This window comes from Urocampus carinirostris, chromosome 1, assembly GCF_059441175.1.
Source record: "Urocampus carinirostris isolate Australia breed hairy pipefish chromosome 1, RoL_Ucar_1.0, whole genome shotgun sequence".
Classification (NCBI taxonomy): Eukaryota; Metazoa; Chordata; class Actinopteri; order Syngnathiformes; family Syngnathidae; genus Urocampus; species Urocampus carinirostris.
Window position 1 is genome coordinate 63,648,350 of NC_142349.1, and position 13,112 is coordinate 63,661,461.

The 13,112-nt window shown below is 40.0% G+C and overlaps 1 protein-coding gene across 4 annotated transcripts in view; it reads left to right on the plus strand.

Moving 5' to 3' along the window:
• mib1 (MIB E3 ubiquitin protein ligase 1) overlaps positions 1 to 13,112 on the plus strand; it is a 72,021-nt gene that overhangs the window by 20,830 nt on the left and 38,079 nt on the right. For all 4 annotated transcript variants that reach the window (XM_088348181.1, XM_088348190.1, XM_088348198.1 and 1 more), the window contains exons 10-12: positions 581 to 688; positions 761 to 958; positions 1,944 to 2,095. In XM_088348181.1, coding sequence (XP_088204307.1) covers positions 581 to 688; positions 761 to 958; positions 1,944 to 2,095 — 458 coding nt within the window. The remainder of the gene's footprint in view (positions 1 to 580; positions 689 to 760; positions 959 to 1,943; positions 2,096 to 13,112) is intronic.

The window sequence follows — 13,112 nt, forward strand, 5'->3', positions numbered from 1 at the left end:
AAGAACTAGCCTGTATATTCATTCAGAGACATAACACATCATTTCCTGTGTGTTAGTAAAAGGTTGCCATGTGGCCCTAGCAGTAAGCGCACAAAAGCTTAGCTGTGATCTGGCACTTAAGGGATTCTCAAATGAGTACCCATGAATATTTATCTACACTTGTGCAGTTTTTGCTGGGTGCTTCCTAAGCATGGCTATCAGTGTGGTTTCCCACCCCCCATGCCCAGTTTGTACAATATCAACACTGTTCTGTGTAAGCATCACTGACATGGAATTAGAGTTCAAGTCAGGTAAGCTTGCATACTTTAAAATCTATGTAATACTTTCCGCTTGTATGGTCAATAATGCAGAAGACTCATCAGAGTTGCCCAATAATAATTATCGTTTTTGGAACTTATTGTACACAAAAGCGACATGGTCTGTACATTTTTTATAAACTGCATACTGGTCATATTGTATTCAAAACATAAGGAATTATTTCTTCCACCAAAACATCATCTTCAAGCTACAACTTAGTTCAGAATAGTTTTCAAGCACATGTTTCATTTTAAATGATGCGGTTTATGTTTTTGTTTTTTAGGTAAACGGGCAGTGTGCTGGACACACTGCGATGCAGGCAGCAAGTCAAAATGGCCACGTGGATGTTCTCAAGCTTCTGCTCAAACACAATGTTGATCTGGAGGCAGAGGTAGGCCTATCCCCGCATTTCTTCCCTCTTGCCTCGAGCTACTGTATCACCGTGGTGTTTCACTGTACTCAGGACAAAGATGGCGATCGAGCTGTGCACCATGCTGCCTTTGGGGATGAGGGATCTGTCATTGAGGTGTTGCAGAGGGGTGGGGCTGACTTGAATGCCAGGAACAAGCGCAGGCAGACGCCATTGCACATAGCGGTCAACAAGGGACACCTGCAGGTGGTGAAAACTTTGCTGGATTTTGGATGCCACCCTAGCCTCCAGGTACAGTATTTATTGACTTATAGCATTTGTCATTCGAGTTTCAAAAGCTATCTTAAAGGGAGCATTGAGATTTCTTTAACAACTTATAACTCTTTCCAGGTGTTTTGGTATTAAACATAAATCTGAATTCATCCAAATCGATACATTTTATATAACCATTTGTTCAATGCTTTTTCGTTTAAAAAAAAAAGTAATACATGTTCTCAATTTTACTCTTTTCCACCTGCTTTGGGCAGATATACCTCGATGGGTCTAGATAAGAAATGCTATTTTAAGCTTCTCAGGCTGTAGTGATTTTCAAGGAATTCTCCTTATTCCATGAAATGGATCGATCAGCTTTTCAAAACTTGTTCTTGACAACCAAGGTCATTTTTACTATACTATCTGTGCCTCCAGAGACCTGATACGATATGTAACTGCACTCCAGGATAAACATGTAATAAAGACCTAAAACAGAAGAATGAGATAAAAAGAATTTCTGGATCAATCGTCAAAAATATTTATACAATAGTGCTTGGAGTTTGGCCTAAATTGTAAGTGCATCTGGCCAGTTGTGGAATGCAAAATTGTGCCATACCTTTTAAACTACTACTAACAGGCTAGACCCATGGCCAACACAGCCCTAAACAAGCGCACAAGAATTTAAAATATATATATCTTGACTATGTATTGAAAAATGGGTATTCATATCTTATTTTTCGACTTTCTATTTTTATTTTGTTGCTGCTAAAAGTCACTGCACTACTTTTCCGATGCACTCACAACTTAGGCTAGTCTCCAAGCACTACCTTGTAAATATTTTTGCCTATTTATGCTGAGATTCTTTTTAGCCCCTTTTCTCTTTATTACGTGTTTATCCTGGAGTGCTATATCCAATCTCGTTGTAAACAATGGTCAATTCAGTTTTATCAATGACAATAAAGACATTTCTAGTTCTAACTACTATAAAGTTAAATGTGTCATTTGTTTTATGTTTCCCTTGCAGGACTCTGAGGGTGACACACCCCTGCACGATGCCATCAGCAAGAAGCGGGATGACATGCTCTCTGTGTTGCTGGAAGCAGGCGCCGACGTTACCATTACCAACAATAATGGATTCAACGCTTTGCACCACGCCGCTCTGCGAGGAAACCCCAGGTATGAGAATCCTGTCTGTCATCATGGTTTGCTGAACATCCGCAATGAGATTGCAATCATATCTTCCCACATACATATATTTTTTTTAAAGTTGAACTTATTTTTTAAACTGATTCCCAAATTGCTCAAAGTATGAAGCTTTGTACATCTATTTTCTTTGCGAGACAAATGCTTAGATAAATAACAGTGGTGGGAAAAGTAATTACCTCCGGGATCTTTTGTTGATTTGATTCAGTATTGCTGACAAAGCCTTTAATTGGAATTGAACACCGTGTGCTCAGTGCGGATTACCCAACGCAATGCGTTTGATTTCTCTGCACAATATCGGAGTGCGGCTTTCATTGCTGAATGTAGGTTGTCTCCCACTTTGTCTGATTTCAAAATGCTATAGGTGATAAACTTGCACCAACATCACTAAATTACCTCAGTTTTTTTGTTTTGTTTTAATAAATATCTGGAAATAGTGTACCAAGTGAAAAGGCATTCATTTTTAGAACACTCCAAACATGTTTTTAAGAATATATTCGCCAAAAATCCCAATTCATTTCCTTTTTTGCGTTTCCTTTTTTCATTCTACTACCTAGCACATCAGTTTTTTTTTTTGTGCCTCGTTGTAACGTTATGTCCCCAACGGACAGTTTAAAACATTTGTTCTATGATTAATTCAGGTGCTCCCAGCCTACATCATTTATCCCTTGCATTTGGAGTTGTCCTTGGCTGTGGCTATTTATGTCGGGGTTCTCGCAGATCCTTAGTCTTAAAAGGCACCAATTTCATTATTCTAAAAATAAGGGCTTAATTGGCATTAAAATGTCTTAAATCCAATTTTGGAAAGTCTATAAAATGTGAACACATTATTAAGATTTATATTTGTTCGAACTAAAAAGATTTAGTGAGATTCATCAATTGTCTTTTTTAATAATTTACCGATTTACTTTCGTGGCAACATCGCGTGACCACAATAACAGAACTATCAAAACAGTGATGTGGTTTCAGTCGGGCCTTTCAGAATAGACACGTGTCTCAGGTCTACCCACAATACACATAACAACTTCGGACGGACAGAGACATTTCTTTTGGACCATGGAAAAGTGTTAATTTAATGCGGAGTGTCTGTTTGATGATTGTTAAAAGCTGTCCGTACGAGGCGCGATGTATTGTGTGCAAGAAATATTGGTTGTTTTGTTCTTTCCAATTTTTTTTTTTTGTCGCCTTTGTCTCAAATTTGATTTTAAAAGGCATTAAAAAGTCTTGAATATAACTTGCCTTAAGCTGTAAGAACCCTGTCGGTGCCGTAGACATTTTACAAAAATCTTTTGATGTCCTTTTTCAAGCTACAAATGCATTATGAGGAACTCCATTGTTATGCGTAATAATGTCAAATTTTTGAGGGCCAGTATAAGTTCTGAGTTGACATCTTTGCGGCATGTATAATTTTGTTCTGCGTCCTACGGTGAACAGCATTCCCTCCTTCTTTCCTTGGCATCATTTTAATTGGCGTGGGGAACTGCAGAATGTCTGCCTCAAGCCATCCGAAAAGATTGTCAACACTCGCTTTTCCCTCTGCATCGTACTCATCAACTGGGAACATTAAAAAAAGTAATAAGGCATTGCACATTAAACTGAAAAGTATCAAGTTTAATCTTTACTATAAAATATTGTGTTTAGGGAAGACATATTTCTCTTTTAAAGAGCAAATAAATAAAATAATATGTACATGAAAGGGATGGGGGGACAAAAACGAGACAATGGCATAGCAATTTTTTTTTAATATCTTCTGTCGTGTGTAATATTTTACCGCTTTGAACTCTGTGTACTCTTCAGCAGGCCTGTCCTGAATCATTACAATGAGGTGCTGATAAATTGTTAACTCTGCCCCTTGCCCTTCTGGAAAGCAATTCCATGTTCATACTTTTCTGCCTAAAACGTTCATTTATTTGAAGAAGGTCTTTGCCTGGCAAAGGTGCTTCTGAAATTGCTTGCTTGCATAAAGTCTTAACGGTTTGTTGTGGTTTATGTTTGTACAGCAGGATTGTGATTGTAAAGGAGGTGGGTGAGCTGGGGTGAGTTGGGGGGCTACCTAGAGGACTCTCTGGAAATGAAAAATGTTGGAGTACAGCATGACTGTCCGGGCCCCTGTTGTGGGCATATTTGTGTGTGTGCAGTCCACTCGCTTTAATACACTTTCTGTACCCGGCTCACCTCCCAGACAAGAAGATATACGTCCCCTTCTATAGTTTGCCCATTTACTTTTATTTCACGCTCCAGCTCCTCCAATATCAGTGAGCCTGGCCAGCCACAAGTCCTAAAACCCTCTAAAATCGCTCCCCCAGGCTAAGGCTAAACTACCCACCTGGAGTGCTTTGGAGTGGTAAAGGCAGTTGTTGTGATTGAATGTTTATTTTCTGAAAAGTACTTTTGATGTATCAGGTTTTTTTTTTTTAATGTTCTTGAAGATTGATTAGTGATTAGGCACAACAGAGACTTCATATCGCACATTTCTAAGGCGATGGAAAATGAATGTCTTGATTATTTTACCCCTGTGCAGTTGATGTCATTTATGCCTGACTGTGACACGATTGTAACTCACTGTATTTTACACTCAGGTTTTCTTTTAGTAAGTAATTTGAAAGAATGAATTGGTTCCAAACTATTAATCAAACTGTAAAAGTCTTATTAACTCAAAGAGCGACATTTCAAGTCAATTCTTGACATTCTACGATAAAATTAAATTACGATCACACTGAAGTATATGGGATTTCAGTTTTAATCGGGTTTTTTCAAATAGTCGTTTAAATTAACGAATACATAGATCTGTGTCTCTTTTCTGACATATTATGGGGGCTCTCGGGAATTTTTCTATCTATATATGAGGCCACCACAGTCGTGGCCATACAAGTTGAATGATCCCTCTTTTTAACACACCTGATTTCTTTTCTGAATGTTTACAAGAAACCAATATGTTTTGGTTAATTACCCCGTTATGCGCTTGCTTGGCGATTGTTGTGTACCATACCAAACAAAAAGTTAAACTATATTGCAACTTTATATTTATAGCACTCTTTTATTTATAAAAACTTCAAACATCTGCTCAAGTTCTTCTTTTTATTTATTTTTTTCTGACAGATCTCCTCGCTGTGTTTTGATGCATGATGCTGTCTTTTTTTACATGTGCCAGTAACCATAAGGGAAATGCATACTGTAGCCTGTACGTCGCAACAATGTGATTTCGGACAGCAGATTTCTCTTCACCCAGTGTGTTTACTGCCATCAGCCAGGCTCATCTCTGCGTCTTTTCCCCCGGGCCACTGGAAGCCTGTACCTGCTCGAAAACTGTAAACAGTTTACAGATTAATAGCCTTTGACTCACAAATGTTGGGATGAGGCGGAGCGAGGCCCCAAACAAGCCTTGCAGTGTTCGCTCGGAACGTATCGAACGTGGGGCCCTCCTGTAATGTTTGGACTCGCTCTTTAATGTTCACGATTTCTTTTAAGATGGCACTGCACATGGGCTAGGCTCAACCACAAATGGCGTTCCCTCTGATTAATTTTGAAAGCCAATAGTTGTCAAGTTGGTGCAGTGATGGTCGTGTAATAACAAGGCTCACAAAGTGACACAGGTGTTTGTGACACAATTTATTGATGGTGTTTGGATTTGTCGGATTCCCTCTTGTACATTTTGCAACAACCTGGTTATGGTGATGCCCAATGCACAAATGTGACAAAGATAGCTTTGACAATGGTGTCGAAATTCAACATTGGTGGATTAGGTGACATGAGAGAAAATAATATAAAAAGAAACATGAGTGATTTTATGCCTTGTTGCCCTAATGTTATGAACCGTTTTTTATACCAGCTTTTTGTATGAGCTCATTTTCTTAAGTAGAATTCTGAAAAAAATTGTTGACATTTTTGGGTAACTCGTTAGGGATTGTTTGCAATCTCTTAATCTAATTTTACCATTCTCTAAAGCCATGTTAGTGCTAACAGAAGTGAAGTAGTGCCATCATAGACGCCTCATAGTGAGGGACAGGGAGAAAAGTTTTTGCAGAGGAATAGTGTCACCTAGTGGCATTTGAAATGCTTACCATTTCTTATTTAGTTGTTGTCTTGATCATACTTTCCTTGTTGCAAGATCTGCATTTGTAGTTTTAACTAGTAAATAATAATTACCTAGTTAATAATTAGGTGAAACGTACCTTGTATTTTAGGATAATGGTTTAGTTCAAGTTTGGTACAGCCATTAAGTTCCACAACAGTGTAATAGGAAAACGCCAACCTAAATAAGATGTAATGTTTTTGTTTTTAGTAAATGTATCGATGATTATTTTTAAGACATGGTGTCTATACTGGTAACATTTTGTAGAGTCGTATTTAACCTACAAAACACCAGCAGCCATGATTTGTCAGTTTGAAAACGAAGTGGATTGTGCTCGTCGCTAGTGAGGGCACACTTCTTGCCTTTTAGATAAGATGGGATTTGTGTGACTAGTTAAAACCTCCAACATTTTACACATTTGCCCCTGAATTTGATTTCTTACGGTTAGCTTTAAATAGAAGAAAAATAAAAGGAGATTTGCAGACTATGTAGAATGATTTTACATGCCTTGGCCTTGAGTTTGAGCGCTGTGCTTTAGTTGCTTGCAAAGTTTATAGGCACTCCCCGGATAAAAGATTCAGCTTTAATGTTGTGATCAAATTCACAATTGTACCTTTATGATTGGAAGTTTACTTAAGTGTACCCAGATTTTTTTTTCAATTAGGGAGAGAACACTTAGTTTTCCTCCCCACAGTTATGCAAATATGTTGCAAAATGTTCCATGTGCCGGGGGGCTCGAGAATTTTAGTCTCAATTCCACCCATCTGGCGTCTTCCCTCTAGAGCTGTGACATCATTGAAGGAACACAACACTTTCAAAATGGCGAATCCCATTTACGCAACATATGAGGAGGCTCTAAAACAGCTAGTGATTGTAGTGAACAGCTTTTGCATACTGCTCATTTCTGCTTGTAGTAATGTGAACTTTTCTTACTCTGTTGCTGGGGGCCCTGTGACCTTTTTTTCTGAGTTGCTTGCCCACACTTCCAAAATGTGCGTTGTGTGCGCTCCTTGTTCGCCCTCGCCTCCTTTTTAGGTAAGGGATTATGGTTTTTCATTTGTGTTTTTCGCTGCTTGTGTCGTGATTTGTATCATTTGGTCAGGCTAGCTCCCCGTAAGCATCAGGCTTCTGAGAGGTTTCCTGTTTTTTGTTTCCTCCTGGTTGGTGCTAGGTGGCTGTCCGCTATTTGTTGTTCAGCTGGCTAGCCTGGCGTTAGCGCAGGATTTGCTGTTTCCCCTGGTTTATTCCCAGCCAGCATCGCATTTGTCCTAGTATCTGTTGCAGCTTTTCATTGTTGTTTCCTGGTTAGCCAGTTTGTTTTTGTGTCTGCCCGCCCCGCATATTTCCGCCATCTTTCTTTGATCGGTAGCTGTTAGCCTCCGGTTAGCGGCTCTCCGAGTGAGATTTTTTTAAATTTACGGATGAAATTTATAAATTTGACTCATTTTTGAAGGCTTACGTAAAATTTTGCTCTGTCGCTATATAAGCATAGGACGCATCAAAAGAAAGCTTGAACCTTTGTTTCATTAGAAAAAAAGTGTGTTTCTACCTTTTACCATTGTTTAGTACACAACAGTCGATCAATGCTAAGTTCCTTGAAAATATTCGTTTCTCAAAAAACTTCCAAGAAAAACAGCCTTTTGTGAAAGGATGCATTTCAAGCAGAACTGTTACTTGGTGCTTTTTTTTTTGCATTTGTGATACCTCCAATAGCTAAACAATGTTTTATTTACATAAAGACAAGGGCATTTTGCTTGCAAAATAACATTTTATTGCAAGAACACTGAACTTGTGCAGAACGATGCATGAACTTTACAAGAATTTTTTATAGCTTCTTTTTTTTTCTGCTCACACTGCTTTCTTGACTTATGGGAAGCCTACACACTAATACGCTGAATTACTAGGCAGTATGGTCACTGTGTAGACAAAGATCTGATCAAAGTAATTCCGACCATCTACTGGTGATTTATCGTACTATAAGACTTCCCAGAGACTTCATACTGACTGATGACCAGCGCCAAAGCCTTTGTAAGTTTTTGAACATAAAAACAAAAAAGGCATTTTTATGTTTTGCCACTCAGTGACAATGTTTCTGAAAGCATATTTACATGGTATGGCACTGAATGAGTTAAGAATTTGGGAACACTTGTCGGTCTGGAAAACTGTTAAACTCAATAAAAATTGTAAATTATAAATAGTAAAAAAAAAAGAATACCTTTAATAGCTTATAGTTTATTTTGTGTTTTTGTGTTCTCAATGCCACAGCGCAGGTAACGGCATGTTTGCAATTCAGACACTTATTTACAGCTGTTTAGCTTGTTTAACATTTGAGCCGCACGCCTGCCGGGTCGCATTAACCGGCAGTTCCCCTCCCAACGCGTAATCGGCCGTTAGCGTCCGGCGACAGTCGTTTAGGGAGTCACTTCAGCCGTCCATCCGCACAGCTCCTAAGAAAGTGGCAAGCTCCTGAAATAACCCAGGGTGCATGTCGGACCGGGCTATTTTTGACAGCTAAATACCGATGGCATGCTTGGAATACCAAAGAGGAGGACCAGGGTATAAAGTTTAATGTAACGACTTTATTGTTCTTTAAATGAGACATTGACAATTTTACAGGACAATCACAGGGTGTTGTTCGAAGAGCAATACGTCTCTGTCCTCCCTGTAGTCATTAAAGCATAGCTACAGCTGGTTGAAGGGGACCAAATCCATTCAAGAGGTGATTTGGTTCCATTTTACCAGCTTTAGCAAAGCATTGTGGGACGTCTCACTTTTCGTACTTTCAAATTGATATCCTAGTCAAACCAGCATGCTCCCCTAACATACTCACACATAAATTTCCCCAGTGCAACCGCTGCATTGTTATTTGTCCTCAATGTCTTTCCTACACACAGATTGTTATGGCTTTCTAGGGGTGAAAAAAAGGATAATGATAATCTGTAGCACTCGAGTCAAATGTCCTGCAGTCATGGAGCAATTACAACCGGTGACAGATGGGCTATACTGCAAGTGCCCGGTCGCGTTGGTCACTCAGATAGACATTTCCACATCTACACACACACAAGGGCTCATATATACACTTGTATTCCTCAAGCATCCCTCTGGGTGTCGAGCTGCAACATTAATTTAAGTTGGTCGCTTGCTTATGTCCCGTAGACTGATTTGTAGTACGAAATATATTGCTTGAACGGTGGCTGTTTCTCAATACACTGTCTCCGTATCATACTCTCATTACTAATCCTAGAAATGTATTTTGTTGATTCTATGTACCTCTGCTATTTAATTGTTTAGGTAATGGAGATGGATGGTTATAACAAACATGAACAATCAATATCATAGTGTACTCTACGCATTAACTTTTGGTTCGTAATGAAAGATTTGTTTCTTAGAAAATATCATAATCGTAAAAAGGTCACAGCCGGAGGGATTATTTACATTCCTCCTCCTTAATTCCATAGTAGCAATGGAATGAATAGTATATTTGGATACATGCAGGTCTTTTCAATCATTTATAATTCCTTGACATTATTTTATGGCGCAAAATATAAATGAATCCTATTTTGTACATACAAAATAATCCCAAAATTGTCTTTGACTTTTAACAGGTTAGTGCCGAGTAATATACTTCTATATTGGTAAATGATTTTTACTTGTCACTTTTAAGGTCACCATCTTCCGTGTTAAACATAATAATAATTCCCTGATAGGAATTTATCGGATGAAAATGTCAAGTGCACAGTCGGCTGTTTGTAATTATTGACGTTTGTTCCCTGTGTCAAAACGCGAGCCACAGCTCACTAGTGGATGCGCGACAGCTGAGGCGTGCACCACGTGGATAGAAGATGGAGGTTAGTGTCAGGCCGGCTTGACAGCACATGTAGTTCTATTTGTAACATGCAGATGCATGGCCAACAGTTGGGTGGCCAGGCCGCCCACCCCAACCAAGGGCCCATAACGGGGCAAAAACAAGGCGGGAGTGATGGGCGCACTGGGCATTTGATAAGGTCAGCATCTGCTGTGTGTGTCACTCAGACCGCCGGTTGAAAGCCTCAGATAAATGCAGCAATCGTACTCTGGTAATATTGATGGTGGAAAATGTTTACCATGCAACTATTTTTAGTCTATTGCCCATCTTCCTTTAATCAATACAATTATTGAATATTTTGTAATGAGAAACTGGAAGCACTTAGGAGGTAAATATCTTGTTTGTAGTGTTTCTTAGACTCCCATCAAAGGCATCAATTATCTATCTTTAAATTCCCACTTCTACATTCATTTGGTTTAATTGTTTTCAAATATGGCATGTACTTTTAAAAGTCAATACGCCCATTTTTTGTTTTTGAGCGAGTAAAACTATCTTGGACCACACTTGCCCTTTAATTTTGTGATTTGTGAAACAAATTATTTAGTGGGTTTGAATGACTTTCAAAACAATTTAGAATCAATATTTGATTGGCTATTGACAAGTCCTAACTAATATCCTGCTGAGCCGACTGTGTCCATATTGTTTGTTACCCGATTCCATCCATTGAAACAGCTGACTGGCTAAAGTTGATCCTGCATTGTCCCTTTTTTTCTTTTTTGGGGGATGCTCTAATCTGACTGCCATGCGGCCTGGCGAAAGCATTTGGCAAGCGGTGCAAACGTGAACAATGACGCTGGGTTGTAGTTTAAGGTGGGTTAGCCGGGTCGGCGTGTGTTAGGGGGCCCACACATAAAGGGAGGCCGGCCGAGGTTAAACACACAAGAACACAGAAGCCGTACGATAGAAGCGTTGCTTACTGCCTCCTCAGCAATTTTTGACTCCTATTACGTCGTTTTGGTGGTCTTTACTGTATGGTCAAAATATTACGATATTACGCACAAAGTTGGAGGGTGACCTTTTATTATTTTTATTTTTGGAAAGATTATTTTCTATATTCGTCAGTATTCTCCATAATTGCTCGAAAAACTCATCACATCTCGGATGAGGGTTTTTTTTTGGCAAAATCAGCGAGTTTTCTGAAGCTGCGAGCTACCCTTAACAGCGATGAGTGCTGCAGTGATACTGCCCAGAGACAGTATAGCTAATGCATGAGCCTTACATCCTACTTGTTCTCTCTCTCTCTCTCAAACACACACACACTCCGTTTCTCTACTCTCTCGCGCACAATTCTCACAGGCACTTTAGGACAGACCACATTTCCAACACTGTTTTTTTCAAGTCGAAGACCGGTACCTGACCCAGAATACATACTTCTTTACATTCCATAGCTGTCATATGTTCATATGGGTACATAAAGAAGTATGTGCACTGAGGAGGTCATGTTGAGATATGGAATTTTTACCCGGATGCTCTTGTTCTCTCACCTTTCGGCCAAGACGGAGAAGTTACGAGCGGAACAATTTCCTCCGCTGCTCTCCCTTCCAAGTATGGTAGTCTGCACTGTAAGGTGACTTTGAGTGTAAATTCACTTCAACGCTCAAGGCTTTCCTCCGGTCGCCATGTAAGGCTGAACAAGATGCCCCCCTCCCTTTCGCTCCACCTCCCCTGAATGTAACTCTCCCAGTCCATGCTGTAGTCGGACATCCCACTGACCCCCGCTATGTCCTCTTTACGAGTACCTCCCGACTGTAGGGCCTTTTCCCCCCCAAAAGCGAGAAAAGTCCTCTTGATTGATTAGTTCAAGATGGTTTCCTCCTGATCTGCTGGAAGGTTCCTCTATGCGCACCTTGTCTTATATGACTGCCACGGCTGGGTCCACGGTGCTGGGTTTCCATGACCATACTTAACATTTTCACTTCTGCCCTCCCACTTTTCATCGCACACACCACTCCTCTATACGGGCACCCGGGCTCCTCTCGTGTCTGTGACGCCCCCAGTGGCTTGCTTTGCTCGATGATTTTTTTTTTTTTAAAAAGGGAGTGATCCAAGTGGAACAGGAAACTATTGTGAGACGGATTTGGGCTTTAGGTGGAGCGTGGTAGGCCATAGGTCACATGAAGGTGCTAATGCTCACTCAGCGCTTGTGCCCCCTCTTCTCTCCGTTTCTGCTGTTCTGTCGTCATGCTTACAGTGCAACCTCACGTTCACCTGTCGAAGCCCCCACTACACAGATGCTGCCATGTGGGTTGTATGTAGTGTGTTTCAATTGATTTTCCTGCAAGGTTATTAATTCCTACTTTTGCAGTTTTTTATCAGGGCCATAGCAGAACTGATGGGGTTGTATGTTTTTTTTTTTGTATTTTACATATCGGCCAAGCTAGATCAATGTTGTCATGTGCTTTACTACACACTTTCCTGATTTCTCGTTTAATGTGAGAGGTTGAGAAAATATGGTGGGATGAGAAGGCCGTGTGGAAAGAAAAGGTGTAAAGCCATGACTAGAATTGTGCGTTGATAGCTTGTCTGTTGAAATTCTCATTAAACTGTGTCTAAGGGGCTAAGCTAAAGAATTGCATTGTTAAAGTATGACATTTTAAAAGAAAAATTGGAGAGATGAAGTTTTTGGGTCAAACTTCATTGCCCAGTCTTTGCCATAAGGTGTCTTCATTTCTTAAATTTGATTTGACAATTGCCAGATTTGGTGGGTCCAAAAATTGCGTCTTTAACAACCGCGCATTTGCGGGCTAAGTGGCAGTTAGGCTGTTGGGGGTGTGGGTTTAGATCAGCAGATCAATAACCATTTGCAGCACAGTGAGAAATGTTCAGTAGGCCTCTAATGAATATTTGCCCCTGACCAACACATTCCACAAGTTGACACTAATCTCGCCGGCAGGCTTTAACGCTCAGGCGGGTAAAAATAAAACCATTGTCCCTGCGTACCCCTCCTACCAACAAGCGGTAGGAAGTGTGTCAAAATCTTAGCAGTTTGAATAGTTGTAAGCAGAGTTGACAAAAGGTATGTACAAGAATCCTTAAGATATGACGTGTCCTTG